Below are 12,135 nucleotides of genomic sequence, written 5' to 3'. Positions count from 1 at the left end.
GCCATCTCATTAACATTAATTTTAACTTGAATAATGATATTTTTCGTCCATTGATGATGAAGACTGATGACTCATAGAAAAAGTATTGTATAAAATAGTGATTATAACTCTCGTACCGTACTATTAGGCCACTCAGCAAGCTTCGTGGCCTAAACATGGTACTCGACTGAAAAGCTTTGTATTATATCACGATTGTATAAAATACTATTAATAGGGCACGTGTCTGTTAGTACACATAACTGGGTACGTATTATAGTAAAACGTTTTATTGAATACATTATAAAGTGACATTATTAACATGCAGCTCCCGCCTCAGGTTCAAGTTATACGGCGCGTGCGACTGCAGAGGCGCCGTGTACCCCATTAGGCCACATGAGTACCCGTCATTGTACCCCATGAGCTGCGGGCTGGAGTACTGTCTGTTGTGCTGCATTAGATACTCGTTTTGGTAAGGTACTATAGGTACGTTGAAGGTCGGTTGGAAGAGCCAGTCCTTGTTCCTCAGTTCTGGGCGGTCGGGCTGGCCGATCGGGACCGGGATTGGCTCGGGTGATGATTGGAGAGTAGTCCGGTTCGAAAGTGCTGAGCGTTCGTTGCGACGGAATTTGGCGCGGCGGTTTTGGAACCATACCTGTGCGAGATATGAGATTATGTGAAATATACGATGTTATTTAGGGGACAAATAAAGTCCTGATTTTTCGGGGATATGACGCGTATGCCAGATACCTTCACAAGCTCTAGAAACCAAAAGTGTTACCATGGAAACAGCATCTTAGCATTTTCATGGTTTAATGAGACGTCATATTTTCAGGAATGCCCCTTTTTATTCGATGGTCATTTTAAATTAATATTAACTTAATAGGTACAAACACATGGGAAGCTCGTTTAAGGATCGTAGGTATATGTAAGAATCTAGTCGGTTGTACAGAATCTTGAATCAGAATAATCCGGAATTTTTGAAATATTATTCAATAGATTGTCTCCCTAAAGCCAGTATTAGTTTAGCTTAGTTTAAGGTACAGCGGGGTAAACCTCAACTGCGGGGCAATTGTAACTGTCATATATATACTTTTCTGCACTTAGGTCCGATGACGTGCAATAAAATATTAGTTTTGACCTTCTCGTCTTTTTTATTAATTTCGCATGCCTCACAATATATATATTAAATGAACTTTTCCAATTTTGCCACGCCTTACTCAAATTTCCCGAAGTAACACTTGAAATATTGTTCTCAAATTGAAATGGCGCGGGTGGTTGTAACACGGCTTCCATTGTTCACAGGTTAGTTAAATTTCACATCAATAATACACTTCTCGCATGAACTTCACACTAACTGTTTTTGTAAAACCGGACACGGACCGTAATTTAGTACAATTTAATTCCAATTTCACGTAGATTTATTCAACTGCGCCATTTTTCCATTTTTTTCATTATTACACTATGATGTTGAGTTCTACATGTATCCACTGAACACGCCTACCATAATATATAACCGGTGGACACTCTATTTAATAATGCAAACAAAAAAAAACATGAAAAAAATGGACCAGTTACATTTGCCCCCCAGTCGAGATTTACCCCGCTGTACCATATAACAATGTGACTGATGATTTAGGTTACAAGTTTTTTGATTTTTCTAAGCTGAAAATGATTACAAAATCTTCACTAACCTGAACTCTAGCTTCAGTCAGGTTGACCCTCGCTGCCAAGTCTTCCCTGACGAACGCATCTGGATAATGTGTCTTCTCGAATACCTAGAACAAAAAATCATAAACTTATGTATTCTTAATCATACAGGTGCCGTAGCCGAATGGTATTTCTGCGACGCGAAACGAAAACGAAACGCCGCGAAAGGTAGTCTGGCTCTATCGCGCCAATATGCAAGAGCGATAGAGTTTCGTGAGCATTTATGCCATTCGGCTACGTACCCTGAGTGCGTTTTCACATTATCCGATCCGATATCGGATGTCGGACCGATATCACATACATTACAGGCGCCATCTTGGATTTTTTCCATTGAAATATTTCCGACATCCGATATCGGTTCGGATAATGTGAAAACGGCCTGAGCCGGATTGTCGGGTAAGGTAAGGTCCTATGGCAGGAAAATTTTATGTAAATTCTCGACATATTGACATAGGAAAACAGTATTGGAGCCTGACTTCTTGCCCAAGAAGCCAACGCATACATATTATAACCATGAAGCTATCATAATTATATCAATAACCATGACGCTAAGCGTTAGTGTGCGTTTTCACATTATCCGATCCGATATCGGATGTCGAACCGATATCCCATACATTACAGGTGCCATCCTTCCGACATCCGATATCGGATCGGATAATGTGAAAACGGTCTAAGGCAGTACACGCTCATATTGGGTTGTGCGGCGTGCGGCGTGCATGTCAAACAATTGAAGCTCATACATGTAAGTGTCCTGACTCGACGCTGCGTAGGGTGGACGGACGCTCGGCTGCACGCCCCGCCGACCGAGCGTCCACTCAGACCTTACGGCCCAGCCACGACAGTGGTCTAAGCGCGGCAGCGGTGAGCGGCAGCCATACGTGCGAATGAATAGTCCCATCGCTGTGTCTCGCTCCAATGTATGGCCGCCGCTCACCGCTGTCGCGCTTAGACCGATGTCGTGGCTGAGCCGTTACACTTGCCAGTAAGTAACCCAACAGGCAGACATTCATACATAAATTGTTATGAAATGGTTCCTATTGTACATGATTCAGTGATCCCGTGGGCATAGAAAACCACATTTCACCACAGCGTACCCGCACTGTCTGCAGGAATAGAGTCATTCGGGTCAAGAGCACGCACTTTATTTTTGATGGCGTCTAAAATCTATACCAAATAAGATATTTGACTTATTTAAATATAAAATTGGTCGAATATAAGTACATTTTCATTAATTAGGCAAATTTACCATCAATGTGTACTAGCTTGCTCGGTACATACGTTTAAAGCAAAAAAGACCCAATGCGTCCTCTTGCCCCGATATGTGGGTAAAATTACGCACGCATTAGGGTAAAAATACGCGCAAGGGGTAAACGTACGCATTCAGGTTTCTAGGGAGGTGGGTACTCGAATAAAATAAAGGCTGGCAATAATAAACATTTACTATAATTTGTTGTCAACATATTCAGCATCTTACGCATTAATAGAATTAAGAACGCTGATTGATGGCCTACTATGTTAAATCTAAGTTTAACTGTACTAGAACTGAGATCAAACGTTTAGTTTAGATCACATACAAATTTTACTCATTGCAAAAATCACATTGAAATATTCCATTTTCATAAGCAGTGAAGTTCTCATAAAACCAGTCCTCGCAAATTAAGCATTGGATCCAGTCTTCTGTTGGTGGTTCCTGGTATTTTTCGTCACAAATGGGACATTTTATTAACTTTTTTGTTCATAATCTTTTTATTTTGTTTCTTTTTAATAGTTGTATTGCATTTTTTGTTGGTTCCTGATGATCTAGGCTTAGGGTCAAACTTCACCTCTCCTCTTTTCTGAAATAATAAAAAAACTTTAAACCATTTTTTGTTATTATCCTACGCGTTGGGGCATGAGTACGTGTCGTAGGTAAAAGTACGCCTGCGTACTTTTAAAGTCGCACTCTTATCCCAATCGGGAAATTTATAAAATCAACTGACACAATACACTGGTTAGTTACATTAAAGAAAATATATATGATCTCATAATAAGTACAATAAATATACAATAGAAAGAAAGTAAACTTACTTCCAGGTAATTATCCATTCAACTACAACACACTTTTCCCGAGAACAAATATGGAACGAAATTATTGCATCACAGACGTTCGGCGACCTGTCGCACCGAGTACTGATTTTGCGCCGGAGTGGCACGTGGCTCCTAAACGGCGACACAAGCGCCACCTAATTTTGCCAACATACGCCTCGCTCCCCTTCCCCGCTGTCGGAGATCGGGCTACTGCGTACGTTTACCCACTGCGTGCCGTTACCCCGAATGACTCTACTCTAGGGTACCCAGTATAATAGGCTAGTTTCCTATACTTAAAATAAAATATTTTATGTAGTGCACGAAATAAAGCACCACATATTTAGAAGAAAAATATTTCTATTTAATAAGTCAGCGAGAATGATATAAAGTAAATGAATTGACCGTGACGTCACTCCTCAGTATTTCATAGTAATTCCATATAAGCAAATCGTTTTGACGGTACATAAAAAGAAACTGATTTCGCTAGTAGGAAACTAGCCTATAGGGATGACGACTACATAAAAAATGGCATTCTGTTTAGTCCGTCAGTTAGATCGTCCAAAAATACTGAACACATATTTGGGACATTTTTTTTCAAAGTTCACCACACCACTTTTTTTGTAACATGGGTATTTTTTACGCGATTAATACTCAGAATCGCGAGCTCTTTCGATCCTGATAGGAGAAAAAAAATGTCCCAAGAAATCCATACAATTTTTCGAACCTTCCATTCCGTTACCACCATACAAAATGTATGAAAAAATGCTAACGGAATGGGAAAAATGCTAACGGAATGGGAAAAAAACCTTGGGACACTTTTTTTCTCCTATTAGAATTGAAAGAGCTCGCGATTCTGAATTGAAACCACATAAAAAATCCAAATAAAAAAAAAAGTGGGGTGGACAACTTTGAAAAAAATGGCCCATTTTTCGCTTGTTTAATAATGAAAAATTACAAAGATATAAAGCATCAAAGTTCCGGAGTGGGGGCTTGTGACGTCACTTCTAAGTAAAAATTGTACCTAGGCGTGACGTCACGCGAAACTTCAACGCAATGTACCGTCGTTATTTTTCGTTTACGAGAACAAAGAAAAAATACGTGTCTAAAATTCTTTGATAATCTAACTGACGGACTAATTGGTTGTTTTAGTCGTCTCACCTTCTCAAGTGCCGCCAACTGCTGACTCGAGAACGTAGTCCTATTCCTTCTGGGCTTCTTCCTCTCGTCCTTGTCTTTCTCATCTTCCTTCCCTTTCTCGTCGTACTTCCGTCGAAGTGTGTCTTCGTAGGCCAGGTATTCCACGGGCTTTATGTACTGCTTGTTGTACCAGGGAATCTCGGTTTGGTAGGTCTGCTCGTATGTGTTGCGGCCGGCTGCTGTCGATGAGTAGGTATTTGTTAGGATTATTATAATTGTAGAGGTACATGAGTACCGTAACATGAGTAGGTATGTTAAAACACTCTGGGACGCCTACTTTGTTAGTAAAGAAACGGCTAATAAAAACGGAGTTTAGAAATCTGTGTCTTTTTTACCGCTAATGCGTATTTCAATGCATAATAGTAGGTTATCTCAGGGAGTAGCAAGTAGTTTAATAATGCATTATCTTTTAACTTGCAGTTTGGCAACCTTCTTTCGTCTTTTGTTTATAATGTACGGTTTTTTTTTCGAGTACTGTCATATCATGATATCAATAAGCGACAAATGTTTCGTTGACTGTACCTATGTACCTGTAGTCTGCATCTTTAAATAAAGTTCTTTCTAAATATTGTGTGTCTGAGTAATGACCTGCTGCTGGGACGGCCTGCTATTTTATCGTCTATCGCGCGACCATGCTTCCCGTGCTGGTGTTAAGCCACTTGAGGGTAAATTTAGACATTATTTGGAATTGCACAAGGGGCTTAATCGCGTATTATTACGTTTTTAACACTGGCCTCCGTCGTTTCAAGGACGGCATGGTCCCCGTTGTCCCGTGGAGGAGATTTTTTCAGACTTAGGCCGGTAGGTCTTCTTACCAGTCAAATGATGAAGCCTCAGTAAACTGTCCTCATGGCACTTGATCATTTGGAACAAGTTGTGGCTGTTATCCGTGTAGTTGGTAATGTTGGGGTTCATGTAGTTTTGTGCCGGTTTATTCTCATACAACTTTGCCACGTCTTGACGTTGGGTGTCTGCTGGCAAAGAAACGGGAGCTGTAAGTATAAATATTTATTTACATGAACATAAGTACATAATTATATAAGAACCTAAGATTAAACTTAAAAACTACCTAATGTCTAAGACCCTTGAGGCGTTGCGTTGTACCAAGGATACTGGCGATATTTCCTCGCTGTAAAACAATGCTGATACGTTGTGCGAGGAAGTCACCAGCTCTTCGGTCACCAGTTACCTCAACCAGATGCTTCGCGATATCTGTGAAAAACTTGTTCGCCCATGGACCTAGAGTTTCTATACTTTCTACGCCTAAAGGTACAAAACAAAAAGGTATTCTTTGCCAAGACGGGAGCTTACTTTTAACCTAGTCATCTTATAGATTTTTATTTCAGTTTCTAATTGTTGGCCGATAAAAGTCAGAATTTTTATAAAATATTTTAGACATTTTTAACCCCTGACGCAAAAACGACGAGGTTGTTACCTATAAGTTTGACGTGTCTGTGTATTTATCTGTCTGTGTCATCGAAGCTTCGAACTCGAACGGATGACTTATGAAAGCTATATGTTTGATGGTCGGTCCACTATGTAGAAGCTTTTTTTCAAAATTTCAATTTTGTTGGTTAGATTCTAGGTTATTAAAGGTGAGTTTACAGCGAATATTTGTTATAATACACCGTGTTTCACTTAACACTAAAAACCTGAAAACAGTTTGTTCAGAATCGAGAGTAGAATCGATTGAGCTATATCTTGATGGGGGTAATATTTTTATTTAAATTAGTATTATTAGTTATTTTTTACGTGCCCATTCTATTGTACTCGTAATACAACATTTGTGTTTATCGCATTGCTAGAGGTTGTTTATCTTTTTCAGTATTTAGGGGTATTAATACTGGCTGGTTACTTGGACGATTATTTTTTCCGCTACTAGTTCTGATGAAACGTGGGGGAATAAAGCAGATTTTTGGAAAAGTGACGTCGTTTGTTAGTTTAATCTTAATGTTTATCATTAAGTCATAACAAATTGAACTCGTACCTAATTACAACCTTGTCATTTTGAATATTGGGTTTAAATTTGCTTACTGCGATTACCTGTCCAATTTGAAGTTTACTGTGATAAAGCTTTAAAGTGTTTTACAGTGACATCTTAGCTGTCTATTGGTAAACCTTATGTCGTTGTAGTAATGTACACAAATAAATAGTCTTATGGTTTATGATGGTAGTTAGCAATTATTTTATTGAGTGTAGAGCTAAAAGTCAAGTAGAGCTGTACAGAAAATTAAAAATTCAATTAAAAAAAAAAGTAACGAACAGATTAAAAGATGAATACTCTAGATGAGTTTAAAAAAATAAAAATCAGTTGGGGTGTCTGAGGTTTTGAGTGATACCGGAAACACGTTGTATATCAGCGAAGTTCGTGGTGAACTGCTAGTTGGGCCATTTTTTTTTCAAAGTTGTCCACCCCACTTTTTTTTTGGATTTGGAAATTTTTATGTGGTTTCCACTCAGAACCGCGAGATCTTCCAATTCTAATAGGAGAAAAAAAGTGTCCCAAGGTTTTTTCCCATTCCGTTACCATTTTTTCATACATGTACCTGGAGTGGAAGTGTATGGAAATTTTGGGACATTTTTTTTCTCCTATCAGGATCGAAAGAGCTCGCGATTCTGAGTATTAATCGCATAAAAAATACCCCTGTTACAAAAAAAGTGGGGTGGACAACTTTGAAAAAATGGCCCAGTTGCACAAAATCACAACCTTGAGCAAACTAGTAAATTATTGGCGCAAAGTCCAGATACAACTCTAAGGCCGGCAACAGACAGTATTAAAATTCATAATCTTAAAAAAATACGTGCATGCAATCTGTCAGATCAATCTGAAATTCTGTCAATTTGAACTGACAGATTGCATACAAGTTTTTTTTAAGATTATGAATTTTAAGGCTGTGTGTGGCGTGCCTAAATGACAATTTGCCTATTCTTTGTGCCTGAAATAAGATAGAAGACGAATTGAGAACTTCCTTTTTTTGAAGTCGGTTAAAAACTAGCCTCCTATTCTATTGGACGTTTGACCTCAGCGTCAAGATTGAGTTACGAATTTCCTTCTCGCACTTGTATCATACGACTTTTTTCAGTACATGGCCTTTTGAAGTTTCAAATTGACGAAGAAATGACTTCTTTGCGAACTAGTGCGGAAAAATACCCTGTAGGTACTGTAAAAGAGTAGGTACATTACAATAAAAGTGCGTAAAAAAGGATATTCGAAACGAATGGCGATAAATTATCCATTATCCTTTTCGCACGTGTATCGTACGACGTTTTTCAGTACAGATGGCCCTCCGAAGTTTCGACCTGGCATATAATGAACCACTTCTCACACTAGTGCGTAAAAAATACACCATCTGTACTGAAATAGTACATTACGATACAAGTGCGTAAAAAAGGAAGTTCGAAACGAGTGGCGATAAATTAAAACAAGACCGAAGGGAGTGTTTTAAATCGACACGAGTTACGAATTTCCTTTTCGCACGTGTATCGTACGACGTTTTTCAGTACAGATGAGCCTCCGAAGTTTCGACCTGTTATATAATGAACCACTTCTCGAACTAGTGCGTAAAAAAACGACCATCTGTACTGAAAAAATATTTAAAAATTGTAAAATCTCTCATTTTGTCCACAGGAAGGTACATGTTTGTTTGTACAAGGCCCACGATAATTCACGATACTTGCCATATTGTACACAAACTTAAATCATAAATTATCAAAAACGATCCACAAAAAAAACAAACACACTTTTAAAAACGCACAGGCGGCACAGGTTTTAGAAATAAGTATAAAAAAATTGTTAAAATAATTTTTTTTCAAATGAACTTGAAAAATCGATAATTTAGCTTAATTAGTTAGCCTTAGCCAGCGTTCCCACTTAAGCGTCGCGTGTCTGCCGCCACGCCACCTGGGGCGCGTCTTACGTCCTTACTATACAAAATGTACTGAGGAGACGTTTTTTGAATTACACTCAGGTGGCGTGGCGCGGACGTCCGTTGCGCGCCCCGAGACACGCGACGCTCTAATGTGGTCGGTCCCTTACGGCCCAGCCACGACATTGGTCTAAGCGCGACAGCGGTGAGCGGCAGCCATACGTGCGAATGAAAAGTCCCATCGCTGTATCTAGCTCCAATGTATGGCCGCCGCTCACCGCTGCCGCGCTTAGACCAATGTCGTGGCTGAGCCGTTAGCGATAGTTAGACTTAATTCCTAATGATGAACTTGGGAAATATTATTCGTAATTATCAGAGGGCGGAATTGCTCATGGCAAAAATCAAACGTCAATAGAGTTGGAACGTTAAATTTTATCGACATTTTCAGCTATCGATAAAAACAGTCACCTTTTAAATTTCTGCCTTTATTTAACCTCTGATTAGCTATTCGACCATTTGATTTTGACCTCTTTGACTAGATTAAAAGTAAATTGTATAACATTTGAATACCATTTTTGTCACTAGTCCTCTTGCAAAAACGTTTGAAAAAAAATGGTTAATCTAAAACGAAAAACAGTCAACTAATGGATAAAGAAGTATCCTCGTCTTACTTACGACGAAAACAACTCAATATATGTACTGATAATTTCAGTTCAATCGATAGTCGATAAAATTTAACGTTCCAACTCGATTGACGTTTGATTTTTGCCATGAGCAATTTCGCCCTCTGGTAATTATCATTTGCGGGTTTTCCAAATGATACGGTCGATATCTCTGTGTGATACTTACAGATATGGCTTCCCATATTGAAACCCATAGCGTCATATCTTTTTTTTTAATAGCATTATCCTCCTTGCGTTATCCCGGCATTTTGCTACGGCTCATGGGAGTCTGGGGTCCGCTTTGACTACTAATCCCAAGATTTGGCGTAGGCACCTTCCAACCCGAAGGGTAAACTAGACCTTTAGAATTAGTCCGGTTTCCTCTAGATGTTTTCCTTCACCGAAAAGCGACTGGCAAATATCAAATGACCGTTTTAAAACCCTTATGATCCTTTTTTTTATAGGACGGCTGAGGAAAACAAGCGTCCGGCCCGCCTGACGGTAAGAAGTCACTGTACCTAAATGATTTTTGTTTCTATCGTTATAAAAGTGTACTTATCTTTTATTTAATTATCAATAAAGGACATGAGATTTTTCTAACAGACAAAAACACCTACTCGTGTAACCTAAAAATGGCCCTGCGTTTTTTAAACGAATAAAAAGGAAGTTCTGTCGTCACATGTTACGAGTTTAAAGCCCCGACCCTCACTTGTGCAGACGGCCTTATATTGGCTTCGTGCGAAGTGCATGGAGGGGGTAAGCAAAGCGATCGCAGTGCTTGCGGTGGTCAAAATCGACACTGATTGTGGTTGTCATCTATCAAAACTCGTAAAATATAATACAATATTGTAATGTTTGATATGGGGCACCAATGTTGTTTCGTTGTTAATTGTAAAAATAATGGCATAAATAGTCGTTGCACGTTCTATGCGTTTCTTAGAGCACACTGGAAATTGAATCAAAGAACTAAATGGATAGCTACCGTAAAAAGAAAACGTAAGTGACATGTCAAAACAAAACATTATAATAAATTATATTTAAGCTTTGTTTACCTAATATTGTTCAATACGCTGTTAGTATTTTTCCTACCGTAAAATATTAGGTATGCTTAAAGATTCAGGCCTAGCCTGGGAATAGGCCCGTGTCCGATATTTCTGCGGCCGCGGACATGACTAGGTACTTACGTTTAGATTTGTTTTACATTGGCATTAACGGGACGGAGGTTTAGCGAATACCATATCACTCGCTCGTAGAACTTCTACCATTACTCATATGTTCTTCAAGATTCCTTATATGCCCTGCCAGCACCAATTTATTGCCTCTTTCTGTGGTCTGGGGTTGGAAGTTTATACCGTGAGTAATGCTTTGGAAACTGATTTTTATTATTATATCCATGTTTTTATTAATCTATCTACCTAAATTACACTTGAAATAGTAGCTCTTGTTATTCGATTTATTTAAAATTAACGAAAAATCGCTAAAATGTTTGTTTACATGTCATTTTTTAACATTTTCCACTTCAAGTTCACATGGTAGTGGGCGTAATTGTCGTGCACGTAGCCAATATCTGACGGCAGATTCAATTTTTGAATGATGAGACACACTGTCATTTTATCCCGCCAGGCGGCGCCTATGCAAGTGTCTAGACATGTCACTGTCATTCTTATGTAAGAGAGAGAAAAAACACATCATCTTTTAGCTCTCATGTATGGACTAATAGGGTGGCGCCATCTGTCATAACCTTTGAGTGTGCCTCCCTCCGTAGTGCCTCCTCATTCCAATACCAACAACAACATCAAATGAACAGGATTTTGAACAAAATACAAGGTAAAACAAAATACATGATCACTAATTAGGTTGTATTTTAATTTATAATGGAATAGATCTTTGACAGCGCTACTGCCTCTACTCTGCCCAAAATTTACTCTTGATACTAACCTTTTCAGCTAATAATTCCCACTGGCGACTGAGATATGATGACCTGACAATTGACATGTTTACAAACTGACAACTTATTAAAATTTTCCATATTTTCATTGCAAGCCAATAATATAAAGAATAATTATTGTTTACTAATTACCACGCTTCTCAAATACTTTTATATGTACCAATATACCAAGAGTTAACATTACACCCAACGCGGAAAAAGTGACACTGCTTGTCACAAATACACGTAGACTGTGTGGACATGTCAAACATTTTAGTGCTCAACAAGACTCTATAATATATAGTTCAACAACTTCAACATATAAAACACCACAAATGAGGGTAGCATCCTCAGAGCATACAATACTAGAGAGCGGGCAAGCCGCCGGCGGACGTGTCGTCGTTGTTAGGTCGCTGCGTGCGTAGCCGAATGGCACAAACGCTCACGAAACGAAACGCTCGTAGATATCTATCTTTTCAGTACAGGCGATGGTGCACAATCGCTTTTATTATCTCGCACGGCGTAGTGTCGGAGAAATGCCAGCTACGGGGCCAATGGTGTTTTTATTACGCACTAGTGCGAGAAGTGGTTCATTATATGCCAGGTCGAAACTTCGGAGGCTCACCTGTACTGAACAACGTCGTACGATACACGTGCGAAAAGGAAATTCGTAACTCTTGACGATTTAAAACACTCCCTTCGGTCGTGTTTTAATTTATCGCCACTCGTT

General features: G+C 39.0%; 1 protein-coding gene across 4 annotated transcripts in view; it reads right to left on the bottom strand.

The window, feature by feature from the left end:
* Positions 1-256: 256 nt before the first annotated feature.
* The window catches only part of LOC125241383 (retinal homeobox protein Rx3-like), a 30,330-nt gene continuing 18,451 nt past the window's right edge, over positions 257-12,135 (bottom strand). The window contains exons 2-5 of one of the 4 annotated variants that reach the window (XM_048149843.1): positions 5,766-5,942; positions 4,912-5,129; positions 1,671-1,754; positions 257-631 (exon numbers count right to left, since the gene is read on the bottom strand). In XM_048149843.1, the coding sequence (XP_048005800.1) occupies positions 278-631; positions 1,671-1,754; positions 4,912-5,129; positions 5,766-5,942 (833 nt within the window). In that variant the 3' untranslated portion in view covers positions 257-277. The remainder of the gene's footprint in view (positions 632-1,670; positions 1,755-4,911; positions 5,130-5,765; positions 5,943-12,135) is intronic. The other 3 variants (XM_048149844.1, XM_048149845.1, XM_048149846.1) reach the window with 3 other exon arrangements.

Source organism: Leguminivora glycinivorella, chromosome Z, assembly GCF_023078275.1.
Source record: "Leguminivora glycinivorella isolate SPB_JAAS2020 chromosome Z, LegGlyc_1.1, whole genome shotgun sequence".
Taxonomy (NCBI): domain Eukaryota; kingdom Metazoa; phylum Arthropoda; class Insecta; order Lepidoptera; family Tortricidae; genus Leguminivora; species Leguminivora glycinivorella.
This window is presented reverse-complemented; position numbering and strand designations above follow the sequence as displayed.